The sequence below is a fragment of the Oryza glaberrima genome, chromosome 7 (genome assembly GCF_000147395.1).
Source record: "Oryza glaberrima chromosome 7, OglaRS2, whole genome shotgun sequence".
NCBI classification, from domain to species: domain Eukaryota; kingdom Viridiplantae; phylum Streptophyta; class Magnoliopsida; order Poales; family Poaceae; genus Oryza; species Oryza glaberrima.
Window position 1 is genome coordinate 17,797,159 of NC_068332.1, and position 27,916 is coordinate 17,825,074.

General features: G+C 38.5%; 3 protein-coding genes and 1 pseudogene across 10 annotated transcripts; all 4 read left to right on the forward strand.

Annotated features, from left to right (window-relative positions):
- The first annotated feature begins 5,664 nt into the window (after window positions 1–5,664).
- On the forward strand, window positions 5,665–8,529 carry LOC127778692 (beta-amyrin 28-monooxygenase-like). The gene is made up of 4 exons (XM_052305314.1): window positions 5,665–6,219; window positions 6,733–7,180; window positions 7,272–7,459; window positions 7,829–8,529. Exons 1-4 carry the CDS (start codon window positions 5,728–5,730, stop codon window positions 8,147–8,149), a joined length of 1,449 nt encoding a protein of 482 aa, XP_052161274.1. The 5' UTR covers window positions 5,665–5,727; the 3' UTR covers window positions 8,150–8,529.
- A 1,113-nt stretch (window positions 8,530–9,642) lies between these two features.
- On the forward strand, window positions 9,643–12,179 carry LOC127780255 (cytochrome P450 716A75). The gene is given in 5 exon segments (XM_052307180.1): window positions 9,643–9,679; window positions 11,464–11,623; window positions 11,854–11,905; window positions 11,908–12,037; window positions 12,040–12,179. Coding segments are annotated over 5 exon segments (519 nt in total).
- Window positions 12,180–13,001: 822 nt separating this feature from the next.
- LOC127780775 (cytochrome P450 716B1-like) lies at window positions 13,002–21,240 on the forward strand (annotated as a pseudogene).
- Window positions 17,906–27,778, forward strand: LOC127780773 (cytochrome P450 716B1-like). 8 transcript variants are annotated; one of them, XM_052307741.1, is made up of 6 exons: window positions 23,246–23,397; window positions 24,004–24,097; window positions 25,119–25,510; window positions 25,619–26,057; window positions 26,157–26,344; window positions 26,484–27,767. In XM_052307741.1, exons 3-6 carry the CDS (start codon window positions 25,235–25,237, stop codon window positions 26,802–26,804), a joined length of 1,224 nt encoding a protein of 407 aa, XP_052163701.1. In that variant the 5' UTR covers window positions 23,246–23,397; window positions 24,004–24,097; window positions 25,119–25,234; the 3' UTR covers window positions 26,805–27,767. The 8 variants fall into 8 exon arrangements, with proteins under 8 accessions (XP_052163698.1, XP_052163697.1, XP_052163701.1 ...); XM_052307742.1 differs by having other exon boundaries at window positions 24,004–24,036; XM_052307737.1 differs by having other exon boundaries at window positions 23,245–23,397; window positions 24,004–25,510; window positions 26,484–27,769.
- The last annotated feature ends 138 nt before the right edge of the window (window positions 27,779–27,916 follow it).

Below are 27,916 nucleotides of genomic sequence, written 5' to 3' on the forward strand. Positions count from 1 at the left end.
TCCTATGGGTTATAATTTGATTAGCTAGAACCTTATATATTGGTTTGGTTCAGCTAAATGCTATATATATATAATTGCTTAGCCATGCTTAGAAACATTATCACATAATTGGGATAACTAATGTTACATTATCACTTATGGTTATATTTAATGGTAGCTCACGATGGTTAATCGTGTTATGATAATTAATTGATAACTAAAACTTGACAATGGTGGGTTGTGAGCACATGGTTTTGAAGGTTGTGCTCATGACAATTAAAGACCAGTTCGCGAGCTACTGTTGTGAAACATTAACCGTGCCAACCACAAGCCAGCGTGGGCAACGACTTTACCTTTTGTATAGCATGATTCATTGCGGGGCACCAGACTGAGAAGCGGCGAGAAGTCCGTGGGGGTCGCTGGGGAGTCCATGCTCTGGTTATATTTATAGAGGGGGTGATTATGATCCAGGAATGGTGCACTGTGGTGAGTTGTGTTGTGCATGGGGTATTGTCACAGCCTCTATTCGGGTACTTTCCAGTATCGTGACGCATGGTAGACATGATGTTGAGGCTGTGTCTTGTGGGTACAGTGGTACACCTCTGGCCAGAGTAAAACTATTTGAATAGCCGTGCCCGCGGTTATGGGCGGGTTGAGCAATGTTTTTCGTGATTAGTCTCACACCTCTCACAATAATTATAGATGTTATAACTGGTAATAATTTGCTTAGCTCCTGGTTTGGAGTTAGATCTATACAGCCGGGTATGGTTGTTCAGAATGGTTGGGCCTGAGCAGCATGGGCGTGTTGTTCAGTGTTGATTAAAATTAATGATTAAAGTACTCTACTGTTTTATTACTCTTAAATATTTGCTAAATGCTGCTTTTGCAAATGAGCCTATATTATGCCATCCTTTGGTATCTTTGTGCACTTGCATATTTGCTGTGTGGCTTGTTGAGTATGTCATATGCTCATTCTTGCAATAATCAATCAATCTCAGTTGAAGAAAAAGGATCCAGAAGGAGAAAACGTTTGGCTTATACCCCAGTTGAGTTGCCTGTGGGAGTGGAGCTGAAGCCATCGCTAGACCGTTATTCCGCTGCCGTTGTTTTTCTTTTCTTTTGTAAGTATGTAACGTTATTATTATGATGGATTTGTATATTAAATTGTCAGTTTGTGTACCTCAGTTGATTCCTGGATGAGGATTTTATGCACAAATTAGTTCAGAAATTATTAGTGAATTTCCGGGCGTGACATCTGCCACAAACTTGAGTGACAAATTCGCTGATTTGCCACAGCAAAGCAGAATATGATATGGATTTCATCATATCCCTCGAGGGGATATCCTCTCATTATTTACATGTCGTCTAAATAATTATAATTTTTTTTAAAGAAAATGACAATATAGATTAATATTAAATATATCACTATACAAAATGCAAGATCAAATTGGACTTCTACAAGTTGCAGCAAAAAGAACAAATTAAACTGAAAATAGTTATCGTACATTCACATCCATATTTGTTATTTTTTTACAACTTGTAGAAGTTGAATTTTACTCTCAAACACACCCTTAGGTAACTTGCACTTAAACACCTTATAAAAATAAAACAGAAGGAACATTTTTAAAACATCAATTTGTTGGTTGTCTGTTTTCTCTTATCTTTCTCCCTAATATACTCTATTTGGCATTGAAATGGTTCACGACAATCCTATTTGATGAGTAGCACAGGAGTTACAGGATAACAGATGGCTTAGACATATGAGGAGGATGAACTCGACTACCCAAGTAAGAGGGTTCATTCTCCTTTGGGGTTTAATCCAACAAGTCCACTTGGATGAAAGCGCAACAGACTCCATCACCTGGAAATGGACACCGAATGGGGCATACTCAGCTAGCTCGGCATACAGAATCTAATTCCTAGGTAGCATACAGGACAACAGAGCAAATTTCTTCTAGAAGGCAAAGACAGAAAACAAATGTAGGTTTTTCGCTTGGCTTATGGTACATAAAAAAATCCTAACCTCTGACAAACTCCAGCTAAGGGGATGGGATAACAGCACGATATGCTCCCTATGCGGCAATGAACTCGAGACGGCTAGGCACCTTATCATGGAATGTGCTTTCGCAAAGCAGGTTTGGAGCTCAATTTGGTCCAAGCTAGGCCTACAAATGCCGACCACAAGCCTCTTCAATGGAGATATCTTGGCATGGTGGGATTCTTGCAGGAAAAAAATTGTCAAAGAGCAAAGGCGAAACCTAGATGGCCTCATCATTTACATGACATGGGGAATTTGATTGCAAAGAAACAGCAGGATCTTTCATGACACCTACAACACGGTCTCACAAGTGGTGGAGTCAATTATACAATTGTGCAAGTCCTTTGATGAAGCTCACGTCACTTAGATGATTTTCGGACGTATTTTGATGCTTGTTGCCTTACATTCCCTAAAAATTGCCTGTCTTCCCCGCCTAATGTCGACGGGATTTAGACCCATTAACTTGTTAGGGGTTATTTGTACTCTTGCTTTCTCTCCTTAAATGAAATTGGCAGAGCTCGTGCCCTTTTCCCTAAAAAAAAAAATCCTATTTGATGAAACCATTTTTCGATCTTTAGTGTTTGGAAGATTTTTTTTTTCTTAATCTTTGTTCTTTTTCCACGTAAGAGGGGATAATGGTTACAGGCATGAAAAACTGATACCACTTTTTTTTCACTTAGAAAAAAATGATTTTATTATTTACAAAAATAAACGACGTCAATTATAGGTTTATGTCCACAAATCAAATCCTTGTTGATTTTACCCGTGCTACTGTAAAGGCTTTGCACTCCATAATTCTAGTGGCTATTCAGAAAATAGACTTCGTTTATAAGAATATAGAAGACATAAGAGATAAAGAGCTTCAACCACAATTTGACGAACTAATTAGAAGGTATATTTGCTGATTCAGTTTTTATGGAATAATTTGTAGTTTGATGTGCACAAGAAGAGAGTATTTGCATGCTTGAGTGTCACGCACTGTTTCAGGATTGTCTCGGACTGTTTTAACAGAATATATGCACATCACAGTAAGCAGTACTATGCATTACTGACTACTGCTATACTCCCTCCGTCTCCAGAAAAAAAAAAAAAGTAAACCCTGGTTTCCGTGTCCAACGTTTGACCGTCTATCTTATTTGAAAAAATTATGAAAAAAATTAAAAAGATAAGTCACGCATAAAATATTAATCATGTTTTATCATCTAACAACAATAAAAATACAAATTATAAAAAAATTATATAAGACGAATAGTCAAAATTGGACAAAAAAAATCCAGAATTTGCCTTTTTTTTTTTTTTTGGCGGAGGGAGTACAACACAACAGCCAGAAGGACAAAAATACGAATGGTCACGCTCAAGTTCACAGGATGTTGACAAAGGTGACATCTCATTGATTGCTGCAGTGTAAGAGGAGGCTAAGTGTGGCGAAAGATATCAATGGATAAGGCCATCTTCAACCCAACCCTGAAAGTATCAATTAGTTTTCATATTTATCATATCATATAGAAACTGTTGTGTATAGAAACTATATACTTAACGATGGTGTTTTTAAATTAAATTCTCATTCAATCATTTCTTCTCTCTCCTTTTATCCACATATCCATTTGTTTTCATTCTTAGTTCTTGTATAGAAATGGTTTCTTGCATGAGAAATGTTTTCTTCATATTTTTTACTTCTCTCCTCATTAACTCTTTTTCCATATCAGAATTTTGTTTATGTGGCAATGTATTTAATACTATGGACACTAAATGATATAAAGGGTTAGGGATGGCCTAGTACGCAATATAGTGATACCACCTTCTTTGTTTTTTCTTTAAAAGTAATCACTCAACCGACATCACTGTCCTTCATTTAATCATTTAATGGTTTTGGTGCACCCAGCACCCATAATTCCGAAGACAAATAGTTGTCATATCTATAAGTGTAGGTAGCGACACTTCATCTAAATAAGGATGGTTAAATGTAACAGAGTTTTTTTTTTCGCGATCAATGAAAATAGTAATACGCTCGACACTTTTGGATAGTGGGAGTAAAGAATTTGTTTAGTCATTTGGACCAAAACTTTTGTTGAGATTGGGATATGGGTCCTTGGTTGGATTTTTTAAAAAAAAATTAAACCTTTTTAATATTTAATTAAAAAAGGCCACTTCGAAATTTATTTCTAAAATATAAACATTTTAACCACATCAACCCGCTCCATGACGTGGTAAAACAACACTGACATGTCATCCACAGTATAAGTAACAATTTTTATCATGTAAGACAACGCTGTCACGTCATTCAGATCAGCGTGGTCAAATAATGTATATTATTTTGTCACGCTAATCTAACTGGCCTGGTCAAAAAACTCAGATTCTGAAAATAAGTTTTTGAAATGTTTATTTTTTAAATTTAAAATAAAAAAAGGTTTTAGAAAAATAAGAAAAATCCGTTTGGCTGCCCACCTCATCAAGGCCTCTAGCTCGAGCAGACGCATGGCCTGCATCCGACGGCGGCACGCGAGACCCATTTTTTTTGTGCCTTCCTCATTTGATTGACTCTGTATTTGGGGTATAAGATCTTGAATTTGGATTTTGGAACTTATCACATCTGTGGAGAGTCTGTGTGTAGGGTTACGAATTTAATGAGTGTTTGGCGATAGTTTCAGGGCCCTTGTGGAACCACCGAAAAATCTCCCAATTCCCGCGGGAATCGAATTGTTCCGTGTCAAAATTTCTGCTTGCGAAACTCGCTCTCGCTCCATGTCACCATACTTTGTCTATTTTTAGAGACAGTTAATTGCTAGATTTTTCTAGTTCTTCGAAAATGACCCTCATGGACTTTCAGAAATATGTCATAGTTTGTCTCCAGTCTCAGTTGTCAAATCTGTGTGACCCTTTGTGCCATTTGTCGTGTATCGTGTAGAGTCCTAGTGAATTTCTGTTGATTCATAACTTGCTTCCATGCTCAATTATCTTATGTTTCAGAGAACATCTGTGTGAATTGGAAACTGCCCTTAACATATCGCGCAAGCATACATACATGAAGCTGTCATCTCCGCTACATGCGTAAATTTGTTTATGGTTTGAAGTTTTACTTGCATAGATTTCTCAGCTCATCTTTTGTGCAAAGAATAGAATGAAAAGAACAGGGCCATCTTGCACAAAGGATTCTTCTGTTCCTGTTGATCAACAGTGCATCACAGAGAATTTGTCATAGGCTGTGTTTAGTTCGTGTGCCAAAATTTTTTTGACATATATGAACACACATTTGAAATATTAAACGTAAACTAATAATAAAACAAATTACAGATTTCACCTGCAAACTGCGAGACGAATCTATTAAGCCTAATTAATCCATCATTAGCAAATGTTTACTGTAGCACCGCATTGTCAAATCATGGCGTAATTAGGTTTAAAAGATTCGTCTCGCGATTTATATGCAAACTGTGTAATTTTTTTTCATTTATATTTAATGCTCCATGCATGTGTCCAAACATTTAATGTGACTGAAAAGTTAGAAGTTTGAAGAAAAACAAGGCCCGTATCTTTCAGTTGAAGAAAATGTGTTTGCTGACTTGGAGAGCTACAAGTTGATGTTGACTTGTGATTATCTTCAACAATTTTCACATACATTGTACTAAACTGGCCCTATTATGTGGCTTGAAGATTGAATTACCATAATATTTGTCCAGTCCAGGCAGCAGACTGCATTACCACATACCATACCTATGGATTCATCCATTCTTCCTGCTCTGCTGATTGCCCTGTTCATACCCATCCTCCACCTTGTCACCCGATTCAAGTACTCATCCTACAATCTCCCTCCAGGCTCACTTGGCTTCCCATTCGTTGGCCAGAGCATCTCCTTCCTCCGGGCCCTTCGCAGTAACACTGATCACCAATGGTACCAAGGCAGGATCGGCAAGTATGGTCCTGTGTCCAAGATGTGGCTGTTTGGCTCACCTGCAGTCCTGATGGCCGGACCTGCAGCCAACCGCTTCATATTCAGCAACAAGGACCTGCTCTTCACGGGGACAAGGTCGATGAACCTCCTTAGCGGCCGGAATATACTGATGCTCTCAGGCGAGGAGCTGAAGCAAGTCCGTGGCGCACTGCAGAATTTCTTAAGCCCAGAAATGGTAATCAGGTATGTCTCTAAGATGGATGAGGAAGTCAGGAGGCATGTTAAGGGGAATTGGGTTGGACACAAGACTGTCAAGGTATGAACATAGTGCTAGCTTTTTCTTTTCATTTCTATTTGTTTCTTTGTATTGCTGGTTCCCTTATTAATTACTCAACATGTCACTCGCTAGTCGCTACAAATTTGTTGATACTTATAAACTTATACCCTTCTTGATTTCTTAGTTAGATGTAAATATAACCTTACATTGTACATATGTTAAGGAAATATATTTAGTGAAAACCATCAAATAATTGAAAAACCGTGAAAACCGTACCTAAAAGTGTTCTAAAATCTTTTGTTAAAAAAAAAGTTTTCTAAATTCATGAAAAAATTTATAATGATAGGTATATGTGTGAAATACATCCATACCAAATGTCAAGTCCGAAATCAACTTCATTTTTGAGAAACATAGTATTCACCTGAATTTTTTTTGTTACTCCCAAATAAAATTAAGTTTGAACACCTAACTCTGGTAACTTTTTTTTTCATGAATTTACAGAACTTTTAGATCCCATGTATGTATGACTCTTGCATGATCCTGTTCCTGTAGGTTCTTCCTTTGGCAAAGAGGCTCACATTGGACATCATCTGCTCGGTCATCTTCGGACAAGAGGCAGGTTCTGTCAGAGAAGCCCTTGCCACCGACTTCCCGGCGATGGTGAGGGCTGCGCTGTCGATTCCAGTGAAGATACCTTTCACCAGGTTCAGCAGGGGCCTGAGTGCGAGCCAAAGGATCAGGAAGTTGCTCAGGGGGATCGCTCGTGAGAGAGAGACGCTCTTGCAGCAGCAGCAGGCTCATGGCGCTTCAGCAGCTGACGATTTCTTCGCATACATGCTCGCCTTGCGTGCTGAAGGTGCGCACTCGCTCACGGTCGAGGACATCGTGGACAACGCGATCTTCCTTCTGATCGCAGGCTATGAGACGACATCTGTTCTAATCACATTCATGCTCTGGCACCTGGACAAGGAGCCAGAAGCCCTTGCCAAGATAACTGAGGGTGAGTAGCTAGTAGGAGTACTTTTGTGTTGTGTTGATATCACTGCTGTTTTCGATCTTCTGCTGAGTGGCATTACTTTTTTCTTTCACAGAGCAAGATGAGATTGCCAGGAACAAGGGACCTGAGGATGCTCTAACCTGGGATGATGTTTCAAGGATGAAGTACACATGGAAGGTGGCAATGGAGACACTGCGAACAATCCCTCCAATTTTTGGGAGCTTCAGAACAGCTACCAGAGACATCGAATACCAGGGCTATCACATTCCAAAAGGTTGGATGGTAAGTAATTTTTGGGAGAACAAGTCCTTTTCATGTATTCTCTCCGTATTTTCATGTTTGACGTAATTAACATGTTTGCATAAATTTGACTATTCATTTTGTTAAAAAAAATATAATTATCATTTATTCTGTTGTGATTGATTTTATCAATATAAGTACTTTAAGCATGGCTTATATTTTTTATATTTACACAATTTTTAAATAAGACGAATGATCAAATATACGTTTAAAAGTTAACGATGTCAAACATAAAAATTCGAAGGGAGTATATGGCTAGACATTTTGCTCTTCCCTGTATATTCCTTTGGGTGTCTCAGTGACATGCCAATCTCCTTTGTCTTCTAATACTGATCTTCTGTGACTTACCAGGTATTCACAGCCCAATCTGTTACACATTTGGATGCAAATATTTTCCCTGAGCCAAGCAATTTCGACCCTGCTCGATTCGAGAACAACTCTTCGATTCCTCCTTATTGCTTTGTGCCATTTGGGGGAGGTCCGAGAATGTGTCCTGGAAATGAGTTTGCAAGGACTGAGACATTGGTGACCATGCACTACTTGGTGACACAGTTCAGGTGGAAGCTGTGCTGCAAGGAAGAAAGCTACAAGAAAGATCCGTCTCCGACGCCTCTTCTTGGACTCCCAGTTGAACTGGAGCCGAGATGCCTCCCTGAAAATGCTCATGCTTAAAAATTGCTTCATGTCCGTGCATTTTGAGTTTATGCTATTTGCAGTTAGCCAGAGAGAATCATGGAGTAATGCAGTACAAATCCAAGAACTGACAAGAATTCAAGTCCAAATTCAATCCTTAGATTGAGAAAAACAAAAGCAAATCTATATGAACAATATAGACACTATCTATATTCGGATTCTCCAACTTTTGTTATACATATGTAGATTAAATTTAAACTGGCGTGTTCGAGGGGTGATGAATAATGTTATGATCTACGGTGTTGGCACTTTTCACAAATTGTAATGTGATGACTATTCAAGTAGCATGCAAGAATGACAGTACACGCCCAGGCTGCGTTCTTTGCGTGAAATGAGAAAGCTCATTAGCACATAATAACTTAAGTATTCACTATTATAAAGTTGAAAAATAGATTTGTTTATTTATTTAAACAACTTCTATATAGATTTTGTTTCTTTTGCAAAATAAGCATCATTTAACAGTTTGAAAAATGTACTAACGGAAAACGAGGAAGTTGAAGTTTGTAGTTGAAGAAAAGAACTAAACCTTAGTGTAAACTGACTTTACGTTTATATACCACAATGTATCTACTATCTTCTTCGGACACAAGTATTTCATCTTTAGGGCCAAACATTAAAATTTTGACCATTGGTGACTTCCTGAAAGCTCAATTTAAAAAACGTAAATTGGTGTGCTTAGATTTTCCTTGAAAGTACTACTACTCCGTTTTATATTATAAAACACTAACTTTTTTAGTCAAAATTTTTTAGGTTTAACCAAGTTTATAAAAAAATGTAGAAATATTTATATCATTGAATTTATTTTATTAAATCTAGCATTGAATATATTTTAATAGTATGTTTGTTTTGCGTTGAAAATGTTACTATTTTCTTATATAAACTTGATCAGAAGTACTTTGATCTAAAAATAATCAAAGTGAATTAGATTTCAAAAAAAGATGCATTCGGGTATTAAAAAAATAATGATCAAAGTATAAAAGTTTTCACAAGATATTTATGACCGGTGGGAGTACTTGCATCTCTCCTTATCTTACTCTTGCTCCACAATGTTTCATGTTTATTAATTATTGTACAACTTGGCACTTTCCCAAGGGTAAAATAATATTGGCACAAGACACATGAGAAACCTCGTACTTCATCTTATATTGACAAAAGTAATCACACAAAAGAATCACTCATGACCTTTTGTTTAAAATGTCCATACACAAGAGAAACCATGTTTATTATGTGGTCATTGCAATTTGCAAATTTAATTACTAGCCTAGAGCCCGTGCGTTGCAACGGAAAACAAATTGAGTTTATACCTTATTAAATCAATTAATAAGCATTTATTTAGTCCAAGTAATACTATATTTTTTATTAACAATTACTCCTAGGTGATTTTGAAATTTTAGTCCAAGTAAAACCGGTGTTGGTCTGCCCAAACCGGCTTACCAAGAAGGTTGGGCTGGTCTAAAGCTGGCTACCCCAACATGGGCCTTTGGCTCAAGCTGTCACAATCGGCGGCCAGTGCGCAGCCTTGCGTGTATTGGTATCTATTCTGACTAAGCGTCTCAGACTCTCTTGGTCCCTCTTCCTTCTCCTAGGGGGTCTTGTATTTATACCCATAGATGTCCCATTGTCCAAGTAGAACTAAGAAGACATAATATGGATTCGAATCGAGTAGTCTTTATAATTTTCATGTAGAACTCTGCTTCTCATTCCTTATCCGGAATACCTTTCGTATGTGAGGCCTGATTTCATATAAGACTTGGTATATGATGGGTCCTGCCGAGCTTAATCGACTACTATTGGATACCTGTTATCCATAACACTGACAATTATCACCAAACAATTGTCATCTACTAGACATAGGCCGAGTTTGAGAGGAGAGGGAAAGAGAAGATTGAGAAGATACGCAAAACGAGGTGAGCCATTAGCGCTTTATTAGTTGAGTATTAAGTATTTTAAATTTTAAAAATGGATTAATATGAATTTTTAAAGCAACTTACCTATAGAAATTCTTTTTGCAAAAAAACGCATCGTTTAGTAGTTTGGGAAGCGTGCGCGCGGAAAATGAGGTGTTTTCTCTCTCAATCTCCCAGCAACGAATGCAACCATAGTCAAATTTTACAATGTATTTGTTTAGATTTTGGAATGAGAAAAAGCAAAGCAGGAAAAGAGTGAGTAGACCAGTCTTAATGAGATAAGAATAATGCATTAATAGAGGATGAGAGGAGTCCTATTGAGTTCGCCATAGGGCATATGGAGTAGAAGGTGCAAGTGGAATGTATAGTGACCAAACAAATTCCATGCTAACTAGAAATGCAAAAAGCTCTCAAATAATTTATCCGATCTTTGAAACACATATTTTCTAGGGTCTTTTAGAACCTCATAGAATATGTGATAATTATGACAAGTGGATAGACATTATAGGCTTCAAGTAAACGATTATAAAATCTAATTGTACTTAATTCATGCCTAGTGCAGAGGCTAGCTAAACAAAATATTTATGGGTTGGTTACTTTGATTACATAATTCCTAATATTTAACTACAAATTTTATAAAAAAATGAAATCATGGGAACAATCATAAGAAATCGCATTACAAAAAAATAATGATATGTTCGTAGTTATATTTAGCCATCCAATTGTGTTCTTGCTAGCCTCGCACACTTGCATGAAATTATCCCATATGGTTGTCTCCTACACTGCACAATAGAATTGGACTCTACAAGAATGTGTATTTAACATAGTTTTGAATCCCCTCAATCCATGAATAAATAAACAATGAGAACTTATTTAATTTAGTATTAGATGTTTACACAAAAAGTTGATTCATATTTTTAAAAAGTTTGACATTTAAGGTATCATGCTCTGTCACTATTCTATCATCTCACAAAATTTGAGCTTAAAATAAGATTATATAAAATGAAATAGAAAATACAAAACTCAATAGAGAGAAAAGTGAACTAATTATAGAAAAACCTATAAAATTCATAGAAAAAATAGGTTCTTAACTTTCACTTAAACTACAACGCCCATTAGCATAAGCATTGCATCATTTTTGAGTTCTTAGATGATTACACTACGATAAGTATGCAAAAAAAAAAAAGCTAACCAATTAGAGGGGACTAGCTTTATTGTGCGAATAGAACATGTTTATTAAACAATAATAGCTTTGGAAGATTTTTTTAAGAAAAAAATAGAACCCTTAAACATTCAATTATAAAAAGTTTGTAATAAAAATTCAAGCAATATCAAATAAAGTGCCCGCGCAACTACGCGGGCAACCTTCCTAGTTGTGTGGCAAAGGACCTAATGACCCTTTGACCTGGAATGATGTTTCAAGGATGAAGTACACATGGAAGATGGCAATGGAGACGCTACGGACAGTTCCTGCACTTTTAAGAAGCTTCCAAACAACAACCAAAGACATCGAGTACTGGGGCTATCACATTCCATACCCAAAGACGTCAGTGATGCGTCTATCTGAACACTATACCCAACTCTTACATTTCCTTGGATTGCTCCCCCACACATTTTATGTGCTATGCCAGGCAGTATTAAGTTTTGATCCAAATTCATTTGTACTTAATAAATGCCAGCTTCTTTTTTGTTTTTGGAGGGTTTTCCACGTTAAATCTCGTGTCTTCTGTGATTGATCTATTATTTTTTATCGTTTGTTGGCCTATCGCTTCCTAGCAGGCAGGTCTTCACTGCTCAAATTGTCACACATTTGAACGCAAATTTTTTTTAGACGACCCAAGCAAGTTTGACCCTTTTAGATTTGATGAAATGTCTTCAATCCCACCTTATTGCTTTGTGCCATTTGGGGGCGGTCCTACGATGTGCCCTGGAAACGAATTCGCGAGGACTGAAACATTGGTAGCTTGCGTTACCTAGTGAGGCAATTCCGGTGGAAATTGTGCTGCAAGGAAGAAGGTTACAGGAATGCTACTCCGATGCCTGTTCTTGGACTCCCAATTGAACTTGAGACCAGAAGTCCCCCTGATTATGCTCATGCTTAAAATGATCCATATGTTTCTTTGTATTATCATGTATTTCACTTTCTCAGTTTATGCTTTCTACAGATGGTTGAAGAGTTGGAGTGTTGTAGGTGTAATGGTATTCAGAAATGCTGTGAGTTGTGATCATTGTGTAAAAAAATGTGGAATGGCGCATAATATTATAATGCGATTATAAAAATAGATGCCTAAGGGTTCCTTTTCTTTTCTTTTTACTAAAAGAGGATCTACGGTGTGCCATTAGGTAAACTAGATGAAACCCGACGCGTTGCTACGTGAGTTTTATATGATAATAGTATAAATAACATGCAGATAGCTACACGGTATAACTTTATATGATTTTCATCTGTGATCAACCATGGGAAAAAATATAAACAATTAAAATAATGTGGTTTCTAACAATTTAAATCATATATAAATATATTATTCGAAAGCAGAACTAAGGTGATATGCCTCAATGACAGAAGGAAAATAAAAAGAAAAAAGAGAAGATATAGATTAATCATTTAAAGAGAAAACAAATATGATGTGACTTCGTAGGAGAAGGAAAGGAGGGACATAATTTCGACCATAAATCAATCATCCAAGGGCTAGAAACAATTAAGGTGATATGGCTCAAACAGATAATAGAGAAATAGTATTCACTACACGTAGTGGGGATGACTTTATAGATTTATAGGATGAGCCAGCTGGTTACTTTATCTGGTATGCATAGAAGAAAAACGATAATGCAAAATTACCCATAAGAAAAGGTAATACTCTATAATCAGTAATCACAACAAATCAGCGGTAGGCAGGTGATTTCCGCCAGTTTGGGCCCAAACTGGCCTTGGGCTGGTCTGAAGCTGGCTACCCCCATCATGGGCCTAGGCAGGTCGCCCACATTCTCCGGCTCGAGACGACGCAATCGGCGGCCAGCGTCGGCGGCGCGCACCGCCGGCCGGTGCGCCGGCAGGCCGTCTTCTCCTCCTCCTCCTCCTCCTGCACTAACGCCTGCAGCTTACTTGCAAGCCGCCCCAGAAGCAGTCAGGTACGGGCCGCCGCCTAGTCGCAGCTGCGGTTTGGTCACCAAGCTCTCTGGCTCCTTTGCTGTCTTGGTGTTCTTGATTAATTTCGTAAGTGGTAGTAGCTCGTTGGTTGGTGTCGTTGTGAAATGTTGTTTGATTTGTTGTTAGCGAGGGACGTCAGGTGCGGATTGATGTACAATGGTCTCACTGCTAAAAATCAATGGCAAGAGAGAACAATGATCTCCTTGACCTAGGGATTGTTGATTTTGATCCGTGGATAAACTATATATTATTAAATTAAGTCTGTATTCCGTGATGCGATTTGTGGAGTCTATGAATTCTTCCAGGTCTATCTATTTGGCGGTGTATATATTTCTTTGTTCTTGGAAGTTGGCCATGATGTATTTTCAGAATATGTTATCCGAACTGTCGTTTTCCTTTCCTTTTCTGCCCATCTTTTCAGATCTATGTGACCATCAAGTTCATTGTAGTATAATGCACTGATTGTGCCGACATTGTTAAAAAAATGGTCATGCTATATAAGGACATGAATCATCTGCAGATCTGCTTATGGATAAATTCTAAACTATTTAGTTGGGCGATAAATTCTAAACTATTGTTCTGTATTGCAGGGCAATGCTGTTCTCAGAAGAACTGCAGTTACAGTAAATTTGTCTGTGTACTCAGGCACGTACATAAAACTGGAGCTAACCTTCTCCACTTCGTATGTACTAACTCGCTTCTAGTTCTTAAAATGCCTACCTATTTTTCCTTGCTCATATTCTGCATAATAATATACCAAGGATAAAGGATGCATGTTCTGCATACATGGTCTGTGCTGCTGTGCCAAGGCTAAAACTAGACCTTATAAGATCGCATAGTGGGATTTCCTACAGGAACTCAGGGAGAACTCCTGTAATTGTTGACTGAGTTTCCTGCAGTCACAAAAAGAACTAAAAACTAGAATATTGTTGAAAATGTCTTATTACATAGGCCATGGATTGTTTCCTTAGGAATGTCCAAGTTGTTGCCACCAGTTCTTTTCAATCTTTTGCTTTGCTTGCTGTGCAAAATTTAGTGCTGTTGTATGTAAACATTCTCTCCAACTATGAGCAAATAGTAACGTCTTTCTTCTACCTAATATTAGATCCAAAGAAATATTCAGTTCATCTCTTTCTTTGCTTCTGGTTATGTACTTCCCTTTTTGACTTTTATTTTTCAAGGGTAGTCATTTATGTCGCACTTATTTTAGGGGGAAATGTGATTCTTTGACTAGCATAAATGCAGAAATTCTATTGGCTAGCATCATTTTTTCTTTTAGTTTTACAACTTGATGATGAACTAGCTTCCATTTATTTTCAGTTATTCACATATCTCGTGCTAAGCTGCTCCTATTATGTGGCTAGGGACGGAGTTTTTTTACTTATAAACTAATATTTTATAAGTTATCATGAATCAACCTTGCTGCTCTGGTGACAACAACGAGAGTTTGTTAAAAGAATCCTATACTGTTTCTTTATGCCCCATTCTCTCCTTTGCTCATTTGTCTGTCGTATGACTTTTGAGTAAGTAATATATTCCAATGGGCTACCTACGCCTTCTGTTGAGTTCTAAAGAAAAATACTAAATTTGTTAAATCATAATCCCTTATATATCATGCAGATTGCAGAAGGAACAACTCTGTATTACCTCTATATATGTATAAAAATCCACAAGCTGATCATCCAACCTGCATACTGCATAACAACACACCATGTCAATGGATTCATCCATGCTTCTAGCTCTGCTGCTTGCCTTGTTCATACCCATCCTCCTCCACCTTGTCACTAGGCGCAAGTACGCATCCTATAATCTCCCTTCAGGTTCCCTTGGCTTTCCATTGATTGGACAGACTATCTCCCTACTCCGTGCCCTCCGCAAAAACACTGATTACCAGTGGTACCAAGACAGGATCAAGAAGTATGGTCCTGTGTCCAAGATGTCAGTGTTTGGTTCACCGACAGTGCTGTTGACTGGCCCGGCAGCCAATCGCTTTGCATTTTGCAACCCAGACCTCATTTTCACCCAGACAAAGGCGCTGAACGCCCTCGTTGGCGGTCCATTCTGATGCTCTCAGGTGAGGAGCTAAAGCAAGTCCGCAGTGCAGTCCAGGGCTATCTGAGGCCAGAGATGGTGACAAAGTACATTTGGAAGATGGATAAGGAAGTCAGGAGGCACATTGACCTGCACTGGGTTGGTCAAAAGACTCTCACGGTATGAACTTTGTGTTTTTTTTTTCATTTTTCCGCTTAATGTTTTCAGCATTGCTAGATCCTTATGTATAACTCAAAACAACTTTTCATGATATGGAAATGTATATGTGTGATTCTTTCATGATTATAGGTTGCACCATTGGCGAAGAGGCTCACCTTTAACATCACCTGCTCAGTCTTCTTTGGAGAAGAGGCAGGTCCTATCAGAGAAGCCCTGGCAACCGACTTCGAGGCATTGGTGAAGGCTACACTATCAATTCCAGTAAATATTCCCTTCACCAAGTTCAACAAGGGTTTGAGTGCGAGTTGGAGGATCAGGAAGTTGCTCAGTCGGATTGCTTGTGAGAGGGAAGCAGCGTTGCAGCAAGGCCGTTGCAGTTCAACTGATGATTTCTTCACATACATGATTGCATTACGCTCCGAAGGCACACACTTACTCACAGTGGAGGACATTGTGGACAATGCAATCTTACTCCTTACTGCAGGTCATGAGACAACTTCTGTTCTTATCATCTTCTTGCTCCGGTACCTAGCCAATGAGCCAGACATCCTGGGCAATATAACTGAGGGTGAGCAGCTAGTACTTTTGATTTTTCAATCTTCTTAGTATCACTGCTATCATTGGTACTTATGGAGTTATGGTGAATCCGCAGAACAAGAGGAGATCGCTAGGAACAAAGGACCTAATGAGCCTTTGACCTGGGATGATGTGTCAAGGATGAAGTACACATGGAAGGTGGCAATGGAGACACTCCGGACTGTTCCTGCAATCTTTGGAAGCTTCCGAACAGCTTTCAAAGACATCGAATACCAGGGCTATCACATTCCAAAAGGCTGGCAAGTAAGTGTTTTTCTGTCAAGTAATTCCGTTGTGTCATTGAATATCTTTTTGGTCGCCCATGTGCATTTGTGTATCAGTAATATGCCCATCTGAACAATATACCCAACTGTTAAATTCCTCCAACACATTTTCTGTTCTATGCCAGATCTTCACTGATCAAATTGTCACACATTTGGACACAAATTTTTTCGATGAGCCGAGGAAGTTTGACCCTGCTAGATTTCATAACCAGTCTTCAATCCCACCCTATTGCTTTGTGCCATTTGGGGGAGGCCCAAGAATGTGCCCTGGAAACGAATTTGCAAAGACTGGGACATTGGTGGCCATGCACTACCTAGTGAGGCAGTTCAGGTGGAAATTATGCTGCAAAGAAGAAGGTTACAGGAAAGATCCTACTCCAATGCCTCTTCTTGGACTCCCAATTGATCTTGAGACCAGAAGCCCCCCTGGATATGCTCATTCTTAGAGTAATCCACATGTTTCTGTTTACTTTTTGCGTTTTAATTTATGCTTTCGCTAGTTGGTTTAAGAGTTGCGAGTGTTGCAGATATGAAGGTTTGGTAAAGTTGTTCAGAAATGTAGTGACTTATGATCAAAGGTGGTACAGTTTTGCTGATAAATGTGTATTGGTGTATAAACTATGATGCAATAAATAAACACCGATGCCTTATGAGTTATTTTTCTTTTGTTTTTTTCTTAAAAAGAATGTCTAGGTTATGCTATTGGGTAAATCAGCCAGCTGGTTACTCTGATATGCAATGAACCAAAATATAAAAATGGTACTGCAATTTACCCATAGAAAAGGTAATGCACTAAAACACAATCGCACTGTACTAGCAAACAATAGTACTTGTCCTTTGTCTCAGACTTGCTATCTGATGATTGTATCGGCAGCAAAGGTCAGTCCTTTTACATTGCTTATGACTTTTTCATTCACGGTGGAGGACATCGTGGATAATGCAATCTTCCTTCTGATTGCAGGTTATGAGACAACATCTGTTCTTATCACCTTCATTCCCTGGCACCTAGACAAGGAGCCGGAAATCCTTGGCAAGTCGCCCAGTTGCAGCTGCCTGTGGTTTGGTCACTACACCTCTTGTGTCTTGGATTCATGATTTCTAGCTTGCAGTTGGTTGGTGAGATATTGTTTGATTTGTTCATGGGGGATGAGCGAGCTGTCATGGCTCAGACGCAAATCTGCATTCCTGATGCGATATCAAGATCTATATTGTGGAGTCTATGCCTTCAAAGTTTATCTAGATTTGTCTACATAATTTTTTTGTTCTTGGAAGTTGACCATAGTGGATTTTCAGATTATGTTATTCTAAAATTGTCGTTTTCCCTTTTTTGCCAGGTTTTCAGGATCTATGTGGCCCTCAAGGTCGTTGTTGTGTATCCTGATAATGCACTGATTGTGCCAACATTGTTAAAAAATATGTCATGCTATATTAAGGGATGAATCTTCTGCTTATGGATAATTCTAAAAGTTCTGTATTGCAGGGCCATACCATTTTCAGAAGAATTGCAGGTACAGTGAACTTGTCCTTGTGTGCACAGGCACATACATAGAACTGGAGCTAACCTTCTCAAATCTCAACTATGTACGTAATTCGCTTCTTGTTTTTAAAATATCTACCAATTTTTTACATGGGTCATATTCTACTTAATAATATACCAAAAACAAAAGGATGGGTGTCCTGCATACATGCCTGTGCCAAGGCTACCTAAGATCGCATAGTGGCTTACCTGCAGGGAGAACTGTTGATCGAGAGCCCTGCAATTAGAAGAATTAAAATCTTGAATATTGATCAAAATTTCTCATTACGTAGGACATTGATCGTTTCCTTAGGAACGACATCAGATCTTCTCAATGTTTTGCTTTTGCTTGCTTTGCAAAATTTAGTGCTGTTGTATGTAATCATTCTCTCCAACAATGAGAAAACAGTAGCATCTTTCTTCTACCTAATATTAGATCCAAAGAAATATTCAGTTCATCCAAAGAAATTTTTTTAGGGAATTTGTATCTATGTCTTCATTTGACAGGGAAATGTGGATTCTTTGACTAGCATAAATACAGAAATTCTATTGGCTAGCAGCACCTTTTTTTTAAAAAAATTTCAAGCTGATGTTGAAGTGGCTTCCATTTATTTTCTGTAATTCACCATGTCGTGCTGAGCTGCTCCTATCATGTGGCTAGGGATGGAATTGTTTACTTATGAACTAATATTTTAAGTTATCATGAATCAAACTCATTGCTCTGGTATGACAACTAACAACAGCGAGGGTTTCTTTAAGTAACCTGTATTCTGTCTTCTCGCCTCCTCTGAATTTGATGTCTTTGCCTTGGCCTATGCTTTGGTCATCTGTATGTTGTATGAATTTTGAGAAAGTAGTATAATCAGGTGGGCCACCTAGCCTTCTGTTGAGTTCTGAAGATAATAATCAAATTTGTTAAATCATTCTTTCTTGTCTATCATGGAGAAAGGAACAACTCTGGTTTACCTATATATATACATGTATACATATCCACAAGTTGATCACCCAACCTTCATAGTGCATAACAACATACCATATCAATGGATTCATCCATGCCTTTTGCTCTGCTGCTTGCCTTGCTCATACCCATCCTCCTCCACTTTGTCATCAGGCGCAAGTACTCATCCTATAATCTCCCTCCGGGTTCCCTTGGCTTCCCAGTGATTGGCCAGAGCATCTCCCTACTTCGCGCCCTCCGCAGTAATACTGATTACCAGTGGTACCAGGACAGGATCAAGAAGTATGGTCCAGTGTCCAAGATGTCAGTGTTTGGCTCACCGACGGTGCTGTTGACTGGCCCAGCAGCCAATCGCTTTGTATTCAGCAACCAAGACCTCATTATCACCGAGACGAAGGCAGCGAACGCCCTCATTGGGCAGTCCATATTGACACTATCAGGTGAGGAGCTAAAGCAAGTCCGCAGTGCACTGCAGGGCTATCTGAGGACAGAGATGGTGACAAAGTGTATTCGGAAGATGGATGAGGAGGTCAGGAGGCACATCGACCTGAATTGGGTTGGTCAAAAGACAGTCACGGTATGAGTGTTGTGTTTTCTTCTTCTTTTCCCACTTAATGTTCTTTGAATTGCTAGACCCTTATGTGTACTTAAAACAACTTTTCGTAGTATTGATATGTATATGTGTGATACTTTCGCGATTACAGGTTGCACCATTGGCGAAGAGGCTCACCTTTGACATCATCTGCTCAGTCATCTTCGGACAGGGGGCAGGTCCCATCAGGGAAGCCCTTGCTGCTGACTTCAAGAAAATGGTGCAGGCAATGCTATCGATTCCAGTGAATATACCCTTCACCAAGTTCAACAAGGGCTTGAGTGCGAGCCGGAGGGTGAGGAAGGTGCTCAGGCAAATTGCTCGGGACAGGGAAGCAGCATTGCAGCAAGGCCATTCTAGTTCAGCTGATGATTTCTTCACATACATGCTTGTTTTGCGCTCCGAAGGCACCCACTCACTCACAGTGGAGGACATTGTGGACAATGCAATCTTACTCCTACTTGCTGGTTATGAGACATCGTCTGTTCTTATCACCTTCTTGCTCCGGTACCTAGCCAATGAGCCAGATATCCTGGGCAAGATAACTGAAGGTGAGCAACTAGTACTCTGTATTGTCCTCATATTTTGATATTTGAATCTTCTGAGTAGCATCAATATCATTTGTACTTATTGTGACCAACAGAACAAGAGGAGATCGCTAGGTACAAAGGACCTGATGAACCTTTGACCTGGGATGATGTTTCAAGGATGAAGTACACATGGAAGGTGGCAATGGAGACACTACAGACTGTTCCCCCAATATTTGGAAGCCTCCGAACAGCTATTAAAGACATCGAATACCAGGGCTATCACATTCCAAAAGGCTGGCAAGTAAGTTTTCTTTTTTTCTGTGAACTGATTCCATTTTGTGACATTGAGTAACTTTTCCATTGCCCTTATGACATTAATGTATCAGTGATATGTCCATCTGAACAATATACCCAACTGTTATAGGCTTACAGCTCTCTAACACATTTTCTGTGCTATGCCAGGTCTTCACTGCTATAATTATCACACATTTGGACGCAAATTTTTTCGATGACCCGAACAAGTTCAACCCTGCTAGATTTCATAACCAGTCTTCAGTCCCACCCTATTGCTTTGTTCCGTTTGGGGGAGGTCCAAGAATGTGCCCTGGAAATGAATTTGCGAGGACCGAGACATTGGTAGCCATGCACTACCTGGTGAGGCAGTTCAGGTGGAAATTGTGCTGCAAAGATGAAGGTTACAGGAAAGATCCTGTTCCGATGCCTCTTCTTGAACTCCCAATTGAACTTGAGACCAGAAGCTCCCCCTGGATATGCTTAAAATGATCCACCTGTTTTTAGTTTATGCTTTCACTAGTTGGTTGAAGAGTTGGAAATGTTGCAGTTGTGAAGATCTTGGTAAAGTTGTTCAGAAATGCAGTGACTTATGATCAAAGCTTTGGTTCAGTTGCGCAGATAAATGTGTAATATTCCCTCTGTTATTTAATAAATAACAGCGTTGACTTTTGAACACATGTTTGACCATTCGTCTTATTCTAAAAATTTATGCAAATGTATAGAATATAAATCATGCTTAAAGTATTTTGAGTGATAAAACATCTCACAACAAAATAAATAATAATTACGTTTTTTTAATAAGACGAATGGTCAAATGTTCAACGGCATCATCTATTAAGAAACGGAGTTAGTAAGACATTTGCTTAGGGGGTTCCTTTTCTTTTGTTTTTCTGAAAACAATGTCTACGTTGTGCTATTGTTGGGTAAATCAGCCAGCTGTTTACTTTATCTGGATGCAATGAACAAAAAAAAGGATAATTTAAAATTACCATTAGAAAATGCAATACTCTAAACACAATCGCCATGTACTAGCAAACAAAATACTTGTCATTTGTCTCAGAATTTGCTAGCGATGATTGTATCGCTAGCAGAGGTCAGTCCTTTTCCTTTGCTTTTTTTTTTCATTCACAGTGTATTATACTATTCCCTAAATGATTATAAATATTTGATGTTTAGGATAAGATTTAGTCAAAGTTTTGAAAATTCGAGAAAAAGGTCTATAGTGCTAGGGAACAAAGTCTATCAACCAAAGAAAAAAAAGGGGTCTATGGGTTATTAGTCTCATAATTCTCTTTCTTATAAAGAATTTGCACAAATTTTATAATATTGTAGTGACAAAGTCCCTGTGTGAGGTATGTGGGTTCTTTCTGGTGGTAAAATATGTTTTAAAAATTTTAAAAAACTTTTTCAGAGGTATTGCCAAGTGAAATGTCAAGGATGGTAAAACATGCTTATTTTTTGCATCCATGCTTATTTTTTGCATCTCAGGACATTGATTTAACTTATATAAGATGCAAGAGAGACTTTCATGCATATTTTCTTTGAATGTCACTTTAGCCAAGAATGTTTGGTCAAGGCTGCTTATCATGTGGAACACACGCCTAAGCTTTGAGCAGATGTTGCAGTCGGCTATGGATAATTGCAATGCCAGGGTTTAAACTTTGTGGAAAAAGTTCTATATGCTTCCCGAAATATTTGGAAAACAGAGGAATGACTTCATTTTGAAGATAAAGCACCTTGCCACCTTTTGTACATCCCTGGAGTTGCCTTTTCAAGGATGATCTACTTTTACTTTTCTTTCTTTTAAGTCATGTATAAAGAGATATTCTATCATCATGGATTGACTTGTTGTAATTTCAGTTTGGTACTTTTTTATTTCTTGGCCCTACTTAATGTATCACATGGCTATTCTTAGTCAACATTTCTATTAGAAAATGTCCCTTTTGCCCTTACTTTTCGTACCATGTAAAAAGAGAAAAACAAAGATGAATAAATAGAATTATAAATGTACTGCCTATTATTTCATTATGTGCACACGAGGTTGAGCTTTAATTACATAATTATTTTCTTTTTACATAAATTACTATGCATCTATAGCAAAATTCATTATATGTGATTTCAAAAAAAATCATATAATTATTGGATGTATGTTTGATAGAAAGTTGGGTATTTAAAGCTCAACTTTAGGGGATCTTGTCATAAAGTTTCACTGCCTCATTAGTAAGATATGTTCTTCATTTTTGTTATATATGTGAATGAGGGGTATAAGGGTAATTTATCAGGAGATATTGATTATGTTTAGCCATGTGGCTCCTTAAATGGGTTCAAGGATGAGTTTGAGCTAGAATTAAAACTTGAAAGGGTAAGATGGGCAGATTAAAATGTCAAAGACCAAACTAAACCTTAGATGAAACTTAGAGGACCAATTTAGCTATTCACCCTTAAAATTTTTTTAAAAAAATTTAACCACCAATAACTTCTTAAATGTTTAATTAAAAAAGATAATATTTTTACTTGAAAAACACTTTCATAACATTGTTAGCTATTAGGTTTTAAAAAACTTGTTCTGCTAAAATAGTGAGAGTAAATTTCATAAAATCCCACCTATTTTGATTCAAATTGCACAAAACTACGGGAATTTCGGCACGTATCACATAACCTCTAATATGATTCTAAAGTTTCACAAAACCGTACAGGTAACTTTGATCTACCACATTTTTAAATTCTACGATAACATCTTAAATTTATAAGGATTTAATCCATCATGTAAACGTCAAATCCACTTTTTAAAATTTTGATATAGGAATATGTCAAAATGGTTCATGGTGTGATTTTTGTGAAATTTTATGACCATAAACGCGAGGATGTGTCATGTTCCAAAATCCCTATGTTTTTGTGTGGCCTAGATGGAGTTTTATAAAAATTTACTTTAAAAACCATGATCGAAGTTTAAAATTTTGATCAAAGTTAATTTCCATCAGTTTCGGACATAAAACCGGCCTTCCATGGAGGTTGGGCTGGCCATCCGGGCATGGGCCTAGGCAAGGCAGGTCGCCCACATTCTCCGGCTCGAGCGACGGCCGTCAGCTGCGCGGGGCTCCCCGTCGGCGGCGCGCACCGCCGGCCGGTGGCGGTGCGCCAGCGGGCAAGCTTCCCCTCCTGCATCTTACCTGCAGGACGCCCCCCCAACAAGCAGGCAGCGCAGTAAGAGGTTTGGTCACTAGCTCTTAGGTGTCCTGGGATTCTTGATTTCTAGCTTTGCAATTGATTGGTGAGATGCTGTTTGATTTGTTGATGGGGGCGGCTGAACGAGTCTGTGAATCTGTGTTGGCGCAGATGCAGTTGGGGTGGGTTTCGGTCAGGTCTGGTGGTGTGGATTAGTGAACAGTGAACACTGCCTAAAATCGATGTAGGAGAATAATGATCTCCTGGCCTGATGATTGCTGATTTCGATCCGTGGACAAATTATATTATTAAATCAAATCTGCATTCGTGATGTGATCTCCAAATCTATATTGGGGAGAGTCTATCCCTTCGAAGTCTTACCTATCTATATATCTATCTGTCTTTATACATATTTTGTTCTTGGAAGTTGACTATAGTGGATTTTCAGAATATGTTATCCGACCTGTCGTTTTCCTTCCCTTTTTTTTGAAAGTTTTTCAGGATCTACGTGATCCTCAAAGTCAATGTCGTGCATCCTGATAATGCATTGATTATGCCAACGTTGTTAAAAGAAATGGTCATGCTATATTAGGGGAGGAATCATCCGCTTATGGATAAAGTCTAAAGTATTGTTCTGTAATCTGTATTGCAGGGCCATGCCATTTTCAGAAGAATTGAGGCAACGGTAAATGTGTCTTTTTGTGCACAGGCACATATATAGAACTGGAGCTAACCTTTTCCACTAAGTACGTAGTAATTCGCTTCGTTTTTAAAATGTCTAGCTATTTTTCGTGGCAGATATTCTGCATACTAATATACCAAAAAAAGAATAGCTATCCTGCATACATGGCTTGTGCCAAGGCTAGAACTATACTTGTTGATCAAGTGCTAAGGCTAGAAGTGTTGATCGAGAGCCCTGCAATTATGCAGAAGAATTATAATCTAGAATATTGTTCACAATTTCTCATTACATAGAACATGGATTGTTTCCTTAGGGATGACCAAATTGTTGTCACCAGATCTTTTCAATGGTTTGCTTTGCTTGTTTTATAAAATTTAGTACTTCTGTGTAAACTCATCTACCAGCAAAACAGTAGTATCTTTCCTCAAGCTAATATTAGATCCAAAGGAATATTCAGTTCATCTCTTTATTTGCTTCTGTCTATGTACTTCTTTTTATAGTTCTTTTTTTTAATTTTAGGGAATTCGTTTTTATGTCTTTCATTTGAGGGCGAAATGCGATTCTTTGACTAGCATAAATGCAGAAATTCTATTGGCTAGCATAAATGTGATTCGTTGAACTGGCTTCCATTTATTTCCAGTAATTCACAAGATGGAATTGTTTACTTATAAACTAATATTTTAATTTATCATGAATCAGACTCATTACTCTGGTGACAAACGATGGTTTGTTAATGTTATATTGTCTTCCCGTCCTTCTCTCAATTTGTAATCTTTGCTTGTTTGTTGTATGACTTTTGAGAAAGTGATATATTCAGCTTTGCCAACTAGTCCTTTTGTTGAGATCAAAAGAAAATATCAAATTTGTTAAACCATACTCCCTTATATATCATGGAGAAAGGAACAACTCTGGTTTACCTATATATATACATGTATACAAATCCACAAGCTGATCATCCAACGCATAACAACATACCATGTCAATGGATTCATCCATTCCTTTTGCTCTGCTGCTTGCCTTGCTCATACCCATCCTCCTCCACGTTGTCATCAGGCGCAAGTACTCATCCTATAATCTCCCTCCAGGTTCCCTTGGCTTCCCAGTGATTGGCCAGACCATCTCCCTACTTCGTGCTCTCCACAGTAATACTGATTACCAGTGGTGCCAGGACAGGATCGAGAAGTATGGTGCTGTGTCCAAGATGTCACTTTTTGGCTCGCCGACAGTGCTGTTGGCTGGCCCAGCGGCCAATCACTTTGTATTCAGCAACCAGGACCTCATTTTCACCGAGACAAAGGCGATCAATGCCCTCGTTGGGCGGTCCATTCTGACACTCTCAGGTGAGGAGCTAAAGCAAGTCCGCGGTGCTCTACATGGCTATCTGAGGCCAGAGATGGTTACAAAGTATATGCGGAAGATGGATGAGGAAGTCAGGAGGCACATTGACCTGAATTGGGTTGGTCATAAGACTGTCACGGTATGAAAGTTGTAATAATGTTCTTTGAATTTCTAGACCCTTTTATGTATAGTTCAAAAAAACTTTTTGTAGTATGGATATGTATGTGAGCTACTTTTGTGATTATAGGTTGCGCCATTGGTGAGGAGGCTTGCCTTTGACATCATCTGCTCAGTCATCTTTGGACAAGGGGTAGGTCCCATCAGAGAAGCCCTTGCTGCCGACTTTGAGACGATGGTGAAGGCCATGCTATCAATTCCAGTGAATATACCCTTCACCAAGTTCAACAAAGGCTTGAACGCTAGCCGGAGGATCAGGAAGGTGCTGAGGCAAATTGCTCGTGACATGGAAGGAGCATTGCAGCAAGGCTATTCTAGTTCAGCTGATGATTTCTTCACATACATGCTTGTTTTGCGCTCCAAAGGCACACACTCGCTCACAGTAGAGGACATTGTGGACAATGCAATCGTTCTCCTGGCTGCCGGTTATGAAACATCGTCTGTTCTTATCACCTTCTTGATCCGGTGCCTAGCCAATGAGCCAGACATCTTTGGCAAGATAACTGATGGTAAACAACTAGTACTCTGTATCGTGTCGTGTGCCTGTACCTTGATGTTTTAATCTTCTGACTAGAACTGCTACCATTTGCAACTATCGTGAACCACAGAACAAGAGGAGATTGCTAGGAGCAAAGGACCTAATGAGCCTTTAACCTGGGATGATGTCTCAAGGATGAAGTACACATGGAAGGTGGCATTGGAGATACTACGGACAATTTCTCCAATTTTTGGAAGCTTCCGAACAGCTATCAAAGACATTGAATACCGGGGCTATCACATTCCAAAAGGCTGGCAAGTAAGTATTTTTCTATTGACCAATTCCCCTTTTTTGTTACTGGATATCTTTTCCATCCCAGTTATGACATACGTGTCACTATATTTTCCATTCCCAAGTGCTATATTTATTTTTTTACCCTCCCAATCTTGCGATGCAGGTCTTCCATGCTCAAAGTATCACACATTTGGACGGGAAGTTTTTCAACGATCCGATCAAGTTTGATCCTACTAGGTTTGACAACCAGTCTTTGATCCCACCTTATTGCTTTGTGCCATTTGGGGGAGGTCCAAGTATGTGCCCTGGAAACGAGTTTGCGAGGACTGAGACATTGGTAGCCATGCACTACCTAGTGAGACAGTTCAGGTGGAAATTGTGCTGCGAAGAAGAAGGTTACAGGAAAGATCCTCTTCCGACGCCTGTTCTTGGACTCCCAATTGAACTTGAGACCAGAACCCCCCCTGAATATGGTCATGCTTAAAATGATCCATATGTTTCTGTCTACTACCATGAATTTCAGTTTTTGGTTTCTCCAGATGGTTTACAGAGTTGGGAGTGTTGTAGATGTGAAGGTTGTGGTAAATTATTCAGAAATGCAGTGACACGTTATCATTGTGTAGAAAAATGTGGACTGGCGTATAGTATTATTAATCTAATTATAAAAACAGATGCCTAAGGGGTTCATTTTCTTTCTGTTTTTATTTAAAAAAAGAAAGGTCTACGGTGTGCCATTAGGTAATTAAATCAGCCAGCTAGCTAGTTTATCTGCACATTTAGCTCTTCTGATGTGAAGTTCTAGTTAGGTTAGTTTCAAGCGTTTTTGCAGCCTCTCCTCCCTGCCAGGCCTTATAGTACTCATAGATGTGCTCCTGCATGTATACTCTATGATTCTGTTAGGTTTTCTTTGAATTCTGGTTTAAAGAAACCAGTTCATATCCAGCCTTTTTTTTCTTAATCTGTATCTATCTTTTTAACTTGTGTCTAATAATATGGGATTTTGATCTGATCCAGCTTACCCTATATTTTACTCTATTATTTGTGTTCCCACAATGGTTCATGTTCATTCTGACTTGGACAAGGCTTCCTAGGTGAATAACATTGTAACATGACACATGAGAAACCACTGTGTCATTACTACAGACTGCATCTTATGTTGACAAACAAATGACTTTGTTTTCTTTGCATGGAATAACATATTATTCCTATATACTTGTACAATTAATCCTCACTTAGGTGGTTAATACCATTTTCCTGTTCTCTTGTGAAGCCACATCATCTAAATTAGGCCAGACCATTGGATGAACCATATGACTTTGTTTAAAACGCCTTGATACAAGAGAACCATATTGCAAGGAGCCAAGTAGAGGCATGGATCACAATCCCGATACAGGATCAAAAACTGCTCGCGAGCAATATCTTCAGAATTAGCGAAAACCATTGATAAACTGACAAAAACGACAAAATTCGGACAAATTTTGTCAAAAAATTAAAATTCAGTTTGATTTTGTTTAACTTGACAAAAAAAAATCTAGCGGTTTATGTTTTTTATCTGTCCCAAGAAGTTTGGATCCATTGGTTTTAAACCTTGACTAG